The 12,346-nt window shown below is 35.7% G+C and overlaps 1 protein-coding gene across 3 annotated transcripts in view; it reads right to left on the bottom strand.

Annotated features, from left to right (window-relative positions):
- Positions 1-1,197: 1,197 nt before the first annotated feature.
- Positions 1,198-12,346, bottom strand: part of LOC106465206 (protein CBFA2T1-like) — a 23,141-nt gene continuing 11,992 nt past the window's right edge. Inside the window, exons 8-10 of one of the 3 annotated variants that reach the window (XM_022393061.1) lie at positions 7,449-7,639; positions 3,534-3,806; positions 1,198-1,289 (exon numbers count right to left, since the gene is read on the bottom strand). In XM_022393061.1, the coding sequence (XP_022248769.1) occupies positions 3,549-3,806; positions 7,449-7,639 (449 nt within the window). In that variant the 3' untranslated portion in view covers positions 1,198-1,289; positions 3,534-3,548. Of the gene's footprint in view, positions 3,807-7,448; positions 7,640-12,346 lie in introns of all 3 variants that reach the window. The other 2 variants (XM_022393060.1, XM_013925409.2) reach the window with 2 other exon arrangements.

Genomic DNA, 12,346 nt, shown 5'->3' with positions numbered 1-12,346 from the left:
AGATAAGAATGCTACAGACCCGGACAGCCTTTTCCCAACTTCTTCCATTTCTGTCCCCATCCTTCCTGGACCACATTGTACCATTGTTCACCGACACCCTGTAATACGTCAGCAGTACCGATGACTACCCTATGGATTTGGGTCCTGTGGAAACCAGGCTTGCTCATTTCTCAGAAATTGGGTCATTCGAGTTTTATCAGAAAGATTCACCATCCTTTTCCCCCTGAAGATCCCATTTCTCACCAGTATCTGGCAGAAGTGGTTTAAGATCTTCTCATCAAGGGTGCCATTGAACAGGTTTCTCCTGTGCTTCCAGGATTCTGTTCCTGACTTTTGTCATCCTCAAGAAGACTGGGGACTGGCATCCTATTATCGATCTTTCTCATCTGAATTACTTCCTCGATGTCTCTCAGACGAGTTTTTCTTCCAGGGCTTTGGATGAGGAGATTCAACATGTTTGATGCTTATCTTCACATCCATATTGCTTGGGCTTCATGTCGTTATCTATGTCTTGTCCACGAGGATCACGTTTATCAATTCCAAGCTCTTCCTGTCAGACTGGCACTGTATGTTTTCCTATTGGTGGAGGACTATCACATGCTAAAACGCAGCTGAACCACGTGGAATTAGGTGGGAGTTTCAAGGCTAGTGGCCAGCAAATAGTTGAGCATTAAAGGGCAGTCAAATCAAGAATAGTTGTAACTGTGAGGGTAGGTATATATCTATTGGAAGTATATTTTCAGTGTAGGAAAATATTAACTTAAAATTGACTGTAAGTCATATATACACAAACCCAATTAAAATATGACCAATCTCTAAGTTTAATTTGCCGTTGTTTTCACATGTTATAAGAGGTCTTTCCGCTAATATTTGTGTTTTTGCTTATTAATGTTACATTTCTAATGTTTTGCAAGCTATTCAAAGCATAAAATATCACAAGCATGCACAGGTTATGACGAAATATATATACACATACACACACACAAAAAGTTTTGAATGGAATAGAAAAAGGATAATTTTTTCAATATACTGTTGTTATAATTCATTTTTGGAAAATATATTAATAAAATCATTATTTATAACAAATTTCCCGAAGCAAAATGAATATATGCATTTACAGTCATATAATAGGTATTCATGTTTGTTTAAAATACGTAGCATGCAAAGTGTTTTGTTTTTCGAATAAGACACAGATAATACATTTATCAACTCACATTTTAATTCAATAAATAAATGAAAGGCTCACTTTGCAGACAAAAGTTCCATTTCATGGATCATCTTTCGGATATCTATAGTTATCAGAACGTTATTTTTATGTAACAAGTACGAGTTTAGCCCTACTACAGAGACATAAAACTATACACTTTACATGTTATACACAGTCTCAAGATCATAAAACCATGTTTCTTTATTGTTGGTTTTATAAACGTTTACTTAGTGATTTCTTAATATTATGTTCAGTTGCTAACTAACCCAAAAGAAATAAAACATCTTTTAATACAACTACATTTTATTTTTTACAGTTCCATAGATGAGACACTTCCATTTGCACCGTAAATTTGAAGGGCATATTTTTAAGTGAATTTTAATACTGCGTGTTATGGCCTTACATTTAACACTTTGAACATGATAATAAACAAAATACATTTTGGTTATCAAATTGAAATACGTAATATTCTCATTTAATATGGGTTATTACTTTTGCAATAGGCTAAACATCAAAACTGTCTTTGCTCTTCATTTCTACGTATTATCAATATAGCTTTCAATGATATATTTACACATGCAGTAAAAAATTCTTGCTATAACGTTCCATAATACAACTAATTCAAAGATATAAAATAATTATCTTCTGTATCGTGCACTACGATAATAGCAACGACATTCACTATTATATATAATAATGCTGATTTAAATATTTTAATTAACTCTGTCATTACACTGGAACATAACATCAATCACAGAGCGTACTTTATTTCTTGTCTTGTAACGTATTGTTGGCAGCTCCAGAATTTCAAATTGAATTAGCAGTACTAGTAATTAATAGTCAGTGAAATAATGCTTAGAAACTAAACCTATTTTTGAAAAAAACAAATAAATTATCTCTCGTGTGGCTTGCAGAAACAAATAATGTACTCTACGATCAGCCATTAGAGATTTGGTATAAACATTTGAGGTGGAATTTCACAAGTACGAAAATTCTGATAGCTTCAATATAAAATGAAAGGAGTTTAATTTAAATAGCTACATGAAGTTAATCATATGATGTTTTTTGTTTCAAGATAGGAGGTTTTACAACTAGATTATCGATTGTATCATATTCTGTCAAAGAGATCGCCTAGTAGGACAGCGGTAGGTTTACGGACTTGCAAAACTAAAAGCCGGGGTTCGACTTTCCGTGGTAAATAACCCAATGCGGCTTTGCTCTAAGACAAACTGTTGGAGAGTTTTCGGTGGTCTTCGTTGACCATATTAATGAAATATAAAAATAACGAGCGTTTATATTTATTTTACACTTAATCAATATCAAACCGCTAGGTAAATGGAATTAAAAGAACTTATTTGAAGCATATATAAAAAGAGGAAAAAGTAAGTTTCCTAATATATATATATATATAAATATATATATATAGTTTTTTTTCGATTACTTCTCTAGTTATACGCGGTTGAAGAATTTTTTTATTTACATGCAAATGTTTGTAAGAAACACTTAATGAAAATTTTGCCACAAATTCTACATTAATAATAATATGCTTCTGCGTTATCTACAAGGACAGGGGTACTCTTATGTCACATGTCGGTCAGCTTTTCTGATTGGTTTAAGCTCAACTTTAAATAAATGGCCTTTATAAAATTCCAAGCAAGATATAAGTGTTTATTTTTATAGCGTATGTCTATTGTACAATAATTTATCCAAGTCGTGAGTTTTTTACGGAAGCACAAAAATTAATATGACATGCGAATAATAATGTTTACACTATTAAACCAATATACTCAACAACTGTGCAGAAAAGGTATATGTGGCGCTTGTGTAGTTTTGAATTGTTTGTTTGTAGTTAAGCACAAAGCTACACAATGGGCTATCTGTGATCTGCCCACCACGGGTATCGAAACCCGGTTTCTAGCGTTGTAAATCAGCAGACATACCGCTGTGCCACGGAGGGGGGGGGCATAATTTTGAAAGTGGTTAACTATAAAGAATAATGTACCAGTTCTTGTTAGCAGACATCAATGCCACTTCCGATATGCAATCTTTGTCTGCATTTCTTGTTATAAACTTCAAAAAGCTTCCAATACATTTTTTCTGAATAACTATATAGTTTTGACTAAGTACATGACATGTCACCGCGATAGCCCACGAAACCTATCTATACAAATGTATGTACACAATTTAACGTGTAAATGCACTGTCATTGTAGCATGTATTAACATACATTATAAATCTTTCTCCGACACTTCATTCCACTGAGCTAATGTTTATATTCAGTATTATCATATTACACAAGTAAGCATTTTTATATTTCTTAACTTACACTAAACTCTTGCCATCAGATGTTGGCCTGTTTCTCAGTTCTATTCATTGTTTTTGGGCTAGGACTATTTTGATCATTAGTCGGGGTCGAGGCCTTGGCGACCTTGGAGGTTTCAGAAGAAATGGTGGTGATAGGAGTGGATCCGCTGATGTTGTTTCCGCAAATTTTGTGGTGGCTTTCCCAGTCTCGATGTTGACAAAATGAACCACAGTATCGTGCTACCTTACACCCACTACAAGTCTCGTTTGCCTTTCTTCCACAGTTCCAGCAATTCTAAGGAAAAGACAGATCAACTTAATAACATACACTAAGAGACAGACAGGGAGATAGATATGGTCTTAAAGGTTTAAAGAAACTTAAAACGTGTAATTCAGTAAAATTATATTTCACCTTCTAACAAAACGGTATATGTTTCTGCATAATTAAATTGGTTCTCCCAAGTTACAAATAAAAACTGGACATTTTCGTTAATTTTGTTTTTGTTTTAGCACAATGCTACATAGTGGGCTGCCCGCGCTTTTCCAACGCGGGGAATCGACCCCCGAATTTTAGTGTTGAAAGTCCTTAAACTTGCCGCTGACCCATCAGGGGCACCACCGATTTCTAAACGAGTTTCCAAGTATTATACAAATAGGCTTTCCAAAGCAACCGACCTTTCTTGCATAGAAGTGAATTGAGAATAGTTTCATAAGTTCGAAATAAACAGTTTAATCGAGAAAAGATTACCGTATTTTTTACACAGGCAGAAACTTTTCTTGTACAAAAAAAAAATTAAAATTGATTTTTCATCTATTTTGGTTTATTTTAATAGTTCACTTTTTTGGGGTATAATAAAACCAATTTTGTGCATGATACGTAACTACCTTATTTTATACAATTATTAGTGTGTGCTACGAAGTGACGGTTTAGTATATTTCAATCTTACTGTTATTACAACTAAAGCTAATTACTTCTTTGGAATCTTATTGGTAATTATTACATAATTCAATACTTGGTTCCCAATGTTATTGTTTACTATTACATGTTGAAATACTTATTGCCTACTTGCTAAACTGCTTTCTTCATCGGAAAATTATTATTGATTCTAAAATTTAAGATGTATTATTTCTTTGATATTCCTGTTGACAGCCTAACATTACACTACGCTTTTTCCTGGAATCTTAATGGTTTTATTATGTTGGGAAATTTACTTTTTTAAGTATTTTCAGTGGCTGCAATGCTTAATTAATAACAAACAATGCCTATTTTACTCAGAGCATGATGGATAGGATCACGGCTAATTATACTTTATTTCTGTAGCCTTTTTATTGGTAACCAAACACAAGTTTAGTTTCTTCTCCATAGAATCAACTTAGTAACCAACACACCCTAGCTGCCGTAGTACTATAGTATCTTCTTGTTCATAATAACACGATAGTTTACTTACTTTTGTACAGTATTCTTTGTAATAACAACACGCTAGTTTACTTACTTCAGTACAGCATTCGTTGTGATTCTTGGTTATCCACACACTAGTTTCCTACTTCTGTACAGTAGTCTTATTGTTAGGTACATGTTAGTGTACTTACTTTTATATAATACTCTTATTAATAATCACATGCTATATATATATATATTATTTTTTTTTTCTTGCCTCTGTTAAAGCCAACCTGTTGAATTTTGTCTCAGAGTATCAACGCAGCTGAGCGACAGGTAACCTTTCTAAAATTTTAATTCATACTTTTATCAAATCTTTACCTAAACACATGAAAGATATCTTTTCTCTCTCGTATTAAAGGCCCTCGAATAATACTCCTAGAAAAGGCTGTAGTTGGAAGGTTCGCCCATCAGAATGAACCACTATTACCATCATCATCGGGTGGATTCGCAGTGGAAAATAAACGCTGCTGAATTCGCAGCTGATGCATGGGAAGGTTTTGCAGTTGATAACTCTTTGGCCGACGCTTTATATCTAGAAAATTTCCTACAATAGTCTCCAACTGCCAATTCTTGCTAACAAAATGCTCAGAATATACATCGTAGTAACATGTAAGATGGTTAGTATCCAGATTAACTACTAGAAGATACATCACGAAGCGTGGAAGCTGGCAATGAGACTGGATCACCATCACTACTGGTCTGTCTCAAGAATACACTCTCGCCTGCTCTTTTCAACATCTACACATGGAACTAGCCCGCTTTGACAGTCTAATATCGTGTGGCAAACTTTGCTGACGACGTTCTACTATACAGCTGATGCTCTAGCAAAGCTGAAATTGAAAGCAAGGTGTAATCATCCCTTATCAAGGTGAGCAAATGGTACAACGATACGACAATAATCATCAATCCTGCCAAAGTCAGAGCCATATTCTTCACACTCAACAACAGATGTGCTGATGACGATAACCTTGGAGACACTGCTATCTCTCTGTAAGAAACAATGAAGTACGTGGGGCAATCTTGGACAAAGAACTAACTGAACTTCACCAGCCACATTAATACCATGATAACCAAATCTACCAAAAGTACATCAATGCACTAAAAGTTTAAGCAGGAAATTTGATTCAAAAATGTCACCTGCTAATGCTCTTTCAAACTCTAATCTGCATCCTCCTGGATTATGCATCACCAATGATCAGTATAGTGCTATGCAGTTAGGTAAAATTGAAAAGATACAAAACTTGTTTAATACTAGTCACGAGATATACTTCAGCTACTCTAACAATGCCTTATTACAAACTCATAAGCTTAAACAATATTGCAGAGAACCAATAATACTTTCAAGCAAATTTTTCGTTGAGCTTTGCAGTGTAAAACCACCCATTTCATCAGTGAGCCAGTTCCCTTCTCAATTGATATATTCTAGCTTCACAATAACCAAGCAGGGGATTACTTAAATGGTGGCTCAGGAGAGAGTGGTTGGTGGGGAGATGCTACACAATCTCCAACAATACATGTCGTTACCAGAAGACCTCAGATGCGCCCATGTAGAGTAAACATATGGCACCACTGAGATCAGTGGATATCAGCCTAGACAAATATTTTAGAGATTAGGTAGATGGTGAAGCAGAGTAAGCCCATCAGCACCTACCTGAAGACCACATTGAACAGTAACCTGTCATCAATGTCACAAATTTCCTAAACCACAGCCAGCAAAACAGCTGCATAAGGCTGGTGAAGCATTCAAGCTTCCCACAAGCAGCACAAAAACGAAGCTAGATGTCGTAAGGCAAACTCTCTCTTGCATTGTTAAAAGCAATAAACTAAAGACACACAGTGCCGCCAACATAACATTTGTAACTAAGTCGCAGGCATTACTATGTAAATTTAAAAATGATTGATCTCTAGATGGATGGCGGAAAACAAAACAAAACTGCATGGTATGACCATCATTGTGGATGTGTGTGCTAGGCCATGCAGGTAAAGCTAAGATAGGAAGCTGACAAGCTCATAAGAGAAGCCATTTTACCAAATCTGACCATATCTAGTGGTAAGATATAACCTCCTCTGCACTAGTTAGACAAGAGCGGTAACCATGGATGGTCTTTATTGACATGAGACTGTTGGATAACAAAATACCAGAAACTAATAAAATCAAAAGGTAAGAAATAAGCAAGATAGTATGCAAACAACAGAAAATATCTTTTACCTACTACGAAGAAGCAAGCTTCCTCATGAAGAGTCAGCACTTGTCGGTGGAACCTTTGGAATTTTCACATACACTCAACTTAAGTCTCTCTTTTTTCAATAACCACACCCTAGTTTATGTATCTCTGTAAAATCCTCTTATTTATGACTACATGCTGATTTACGTACTTCTGTAGAATCTTCTTGCTAATCACAAAATAGTTTACCTAACTTATTTCAATATTATTGTTGATAACCTCTGGCTAGTTAAGTATTCTTGTTGACAACAAATTACTATAGCTTACTTACTTCTGTAGAATCTTCTTGCTGATTAATAGAAGCCAAGGCCTCTTCTGATCCTTGTCGTCTTGCTTCTGATATAAGCCTCTCCATTTTTGTTCTTTCCACTGCAAGCAATTCGTTGGCTTTAGATTCTGCTGCAGAAACAGCTTTCTGAAGTTCAGTGACAGCCTGACGTTTCATTTCTTTCACAGCTTCTTCTGAAAACAATCAACTAGTCATAGACAATATAAAAACAGCTGTTTTTGTCACCATTCACTAAAAGGTTTGGTTACCTCAGTAGAGAATAGAACAACTATCATACGGGGAGAATTCATTTACATAATTATATAAATACGCGATTTAGTTGCTAGACATATTTTATATCATACAGCAGAACTTTATTGGTTTAAGAAAACACACATAGCTTGGGCAGTAATCATTTACTATTATTAGGTAGTAGGGGCAGATTGGCCTACTGGGACACCAGGGAATTGCTTGTTTAGCCAGTATGCAATATGTTAAAAATTATTGGGTCTCTGTTAATGATATTGACCGGGCTAATCCTTTAAAAGTCAATCCACCCTTGTTGGGTATATAATATACAGATATCGTTGTGTGTTTTATAACGTGAGTAGTAATAGTATGGTCCCATATTTGGGAAATGAAACCTAGAAAATAGTTGAAAAAGCATTTTTGAGTAGAATGTGGTACATGGCAATTTTTATATATAACTTGTACCTGCAGATTCTGAAAACGTTGTGTACCATTTTGCGTTTTCGATCTAAAAAGAAACAAATAACAAGATGGACACCAAATATAATACAAGTTTCTATACTTTCTGACCTGCTCGAGTTATAAAGATATCTTAAGATTATTTACTGTCATTTTAGGCATCCAGAAATTCAATAAATGAAAAGTGTAGGACTTAGCATTGAGTGTCATATGTAAAAAGTCATAGTCATTTGTTCAAGATAGCTGTCACATAAAAAAACAGATCACTAAAACATTTTATCTAAACAAAATATTAAGACCTTTTTGGAATATTGAGGCATCAGGCAATCCACTAAAGCCAATACGTAACGCACAGTCTTGGACCTTTAATCTCATTTTTGAAAGGTCATAGTTTTACCATAAGATAAACTCAGCATAAAAAGAAAAAGTTGCAACTTCACGCCATTCCAAATACAAATGTAACTGTAATTTAGACTATATTGTGATATTATAAACGTCTATAAATCCAATGAAATACAAAATTAAATTATTGGATTAACACTTTAAGGTCCATTCCAAAAGATCAAGGTCATATTCCTTAATATATTTATTCATATTATGTTATATTAGCTTCCCAGAACAAAACTTTAGGATGATCAACTTATAGCAGTTTCAAGCTGCAAGAGTTTAACTTAAAATCATGTTTGCTAATGCTATGCTTAACCTAAGATTAAATGCAGACAAGATTTGGTAGGTTTCTGACAAAATAGATACAGTTTGCAATATGTTAGCTTCGAAAGTTTGTTGGACCATTACCAGAGCTACAGTTTAGTACTGAATTAGTGATAGCAGATAATTCTAATTCACTGGATTTGCCTTTAGATACAAACCATGAATAACATGATTTGTACCATTAAGGGGCTTATCTGATCCGAAAGCATTTATAACTCTTTCTCTGTATTTAATAACCACATTTTGTGCCAGTTGTTAGCACCTTCATGTACTTTTGTTCTCCCTATGACAACCATTAATTCGCTTGCCTTTTCTGTTACAATGATATATGACGTATGCAGAATACATAATAGGGAATGGTCTCTTACGACTGATAATTGGTTCCGTTGTCTCGTTTGTTTTGGGAACTACTTGTTCTTTGGGTTTTCAAGTTTAGAAACTCACAGGGTCATTACACTCGTACTTGACCAAAGATTTGAGCATGGTTACTTTTGGTCACATATTATACTACTCTATTTGAGCTTTGGGTAGAATACTCCTTGGGCCGATAACTCTAATTGTGTCTTGATTCAACTGCTCTTGAACGCGGGTACTCTACTACTCTATTTGGGTCTTTGGTTGATTACTGCACTACTCCAATCACGCATCATCATTTTTTGCTGTAGTATCGTGAACACCTTTGGGTAAGGAAGTGGATACTGTATCATCATTTTTGGCTGTAGTATCGTGAACACCTTTGGGTAAGGAAGTAGATACTGTGCGCTTGTTCCGTTTATTGTGCTAGTTGAGTCACAAACACCACATTATTAACACTACATGTGTACAGCACTACACTACTCTTGCTCCTGTGAGACTACTGACAATACCGGGCAAGCAGGGGCGACTGGTTCGCTATTACTGACATGATGAATTTCAGAGAGAGTATTCATTGTGGTAGTTAATATGCCCAAATCCGAGGTACATGAAAACACAGTTGCTCACCAAACAGAACAAGTCGACAGTTTTGTTCTATTTACAACAAAACTAATTGTTAAAACCCAGAAGTGTAGACAAACTTCTCTAGTATTATCCACTACAGACTTTAAGAAGGAGAACCTCCAAACAAACGTGGACAAATCTTATACAGACATTCCTTAAAGATGGAATACTGGAAGACAAGTCATTAAACTGAAAATTGGTCAGTTTGAAGTATTCACCGTTATTTAGCTCGTGGGGCCTAATAAAATCTATTCAACCGCATGTTTCTGCTGCTGCGTGTGTGTTCTACATCTGGCACGAGTGGAGGTACGAAGTGCTTTCTGTCTAGGCAACTTTTATAGCACTGAACTTCAGTAGGGGGTGAGAATATCACACATATCAATACAGTGGTCCAGCATTTAGCTGAATAGTCTTTGAGTACAACACAATTGGCGCAACTGACGTCGTTGAACCTGACGTTTAGTCTTGCAAACATTTAGAGATTTTACATTGTGGTTTGCTTGAGGCTGCATCAGGAGGGGAACGTGAAGCATAAACATAGATTGAGTCACTGCTGTCAATTTCACTGTCAGCTGTACGGAGATCATCAGGCAGGTAGTGTCTGGAGTAATCGTACTGTTGACAGCATTTGGTATAAATTACACCTTTTTTTTGCAGGGGTCTTCTTAGCTCTTCCAAGATATCATCTTGATTAAGAATTATGTAGTTCTGATATGCGCCTTGTCTCGTTAGGCTCAAGTTTCCACGACAACTCTCACTCCTCAGTATGATTAAATGATGTATTGCTAACATTACTTCAGTGTGCGCTTTATAAACGACCCAGTAACAGTATGGTAAAACATCGTTGAGTCTATGAAAACAAAAATGTATGAAGTCCATAGGATAATGTACTTTCTTACGTGTAACCATGCAATTGACTCAGATGACAAAGTTGCATATTCTTTTGATGAAAAATTATTAGTCTAGATTTGTTTCAATGTTGTACATTTTCCTCGCAAAATGAAAGGTTCAGATACTTTGAAATGTGCCAAAAATGACATTTTAAGGCAAACATTAGTTTTTATCATTGCCATAGTTTGCATCCTAAACCATAACTTCAGTCTAATTGTTGATTTTTTATTGCAACATACTGATTAGTTTATATCATATGCTTCTACTGCTACTCTGTTGCGTCCTTCAAGAACGTTCTGGAAAGTGCTGTGTTGTGATGGTGCTGGAATTTAATCCTGGGTCTATTTTGTTCGTTTAATTTATGTGCTACCTATTTGTTCAGGAATTTGTAGAAAATACAATGATTCGGGTAAATACCTCGACTATAAAGACAATGTAAGGACACCAGTCATAAACTGTCTAGTTTCAAGATTTATAGTGCAAAAAATTCTAATAAGAAAGAAGAAAAACACCTCAGTACAATCCTACTGGATAATGAATACCCTTAACATATGACAAAGAATAAAATAAAAAAGATAAACACCAAGAATATATAGAAAGGAAACATAAGACATTCGGTGACATTTCCCTATGTCAAATATATTTATAATTATACAGAGAATATGGAAACAGGATATTCGTAACATTATCCTGCAGCCACCACACAATACGATCGCCGTTAGTACATAAACCACCTAAAAGTCTAGTTGAGAGCAAAACCATCACATGCACGGTCCTTTGTAAACGTGGACTCTAACACACTGGAAAAACAAAGATTTGAATTTGGGATCATAACAGACATTAATTGGTTTGTTGTGAATTTCGCGCAAAGCTACACGAGGGCTATCTGTGCTAGCCGTCCCTAATTTAGCACTGAAAGACTAGATGGAAGGTAACTAGTCATCACCACCCACCAACGAATAGTGGGATTGACCGTCACTTATAACGCCCCCACGGCTGAAAGGGTTTGGTGGGACGGGTGGCGCTAGCCGTCCCTAATTTAATAGTGTAAGACTAGAGGGAAGGCAGCTAGTTATCACCACCCACCTCCAACTCTTGGACTACTCTTTTACCAACGAATAGTAGGATTGGCCGTCACATTATAATGCTCCAACGGCTGAAAGAGCGAGCATGTTTGGTGGGAAGGAGATTCGAACCAGCGACCCTCGGATTGCCCTAACCACCTGGCCAAGACTGTAATACCGATCTATCTACAATAGCGTACCATGCCAAAAAAACTCCATACAATAAAATGTACTAATACTAAAATAATGGGATGTGCACCATATAAGAGAGATATAAAAAAAAAGTTTTATATTTGCTTAACTGATGAAAAAATCAGTCAAAAGGTATTATAGACATTACAAATCCTGGATATCCGTCTTTAAAACATCCAAAGACTTAAATAACTGACAACTTTAATGGATGGGAGGTCGAAAGAGTAGATAGCACACCAGCCTTTCTGAAAAAAGATCCATAATCGAATCAGTCCTATCTGAAGATGGCCAGGTGGTTAGGGCGCTCGACTCGCAATCTGAGGGTCGCGGGTTCGAATCCCTGTCACAACAAACATG

This window comes from Limulus polyphemus, unplaced genomic scaffold (genome assembly GCF_000517525.1).
Source record: "Limulus polyphemus unplaced genomic scaffold, Limulus_polyphemus-2.1.2 Scaffold1868, whole genome shotgun sequence".
Classification (NCBI taxonomy): Eukaryota; Metazoa; Arthropoda; class Merostomata; order Xiphosura; family Limulidae; genus Limulus; species Limulus polyphemus.
Note: the sequence above shows the minus strand (reverse complement) of the source record. Positions and strands in the feature narration are given on the sequence as shown.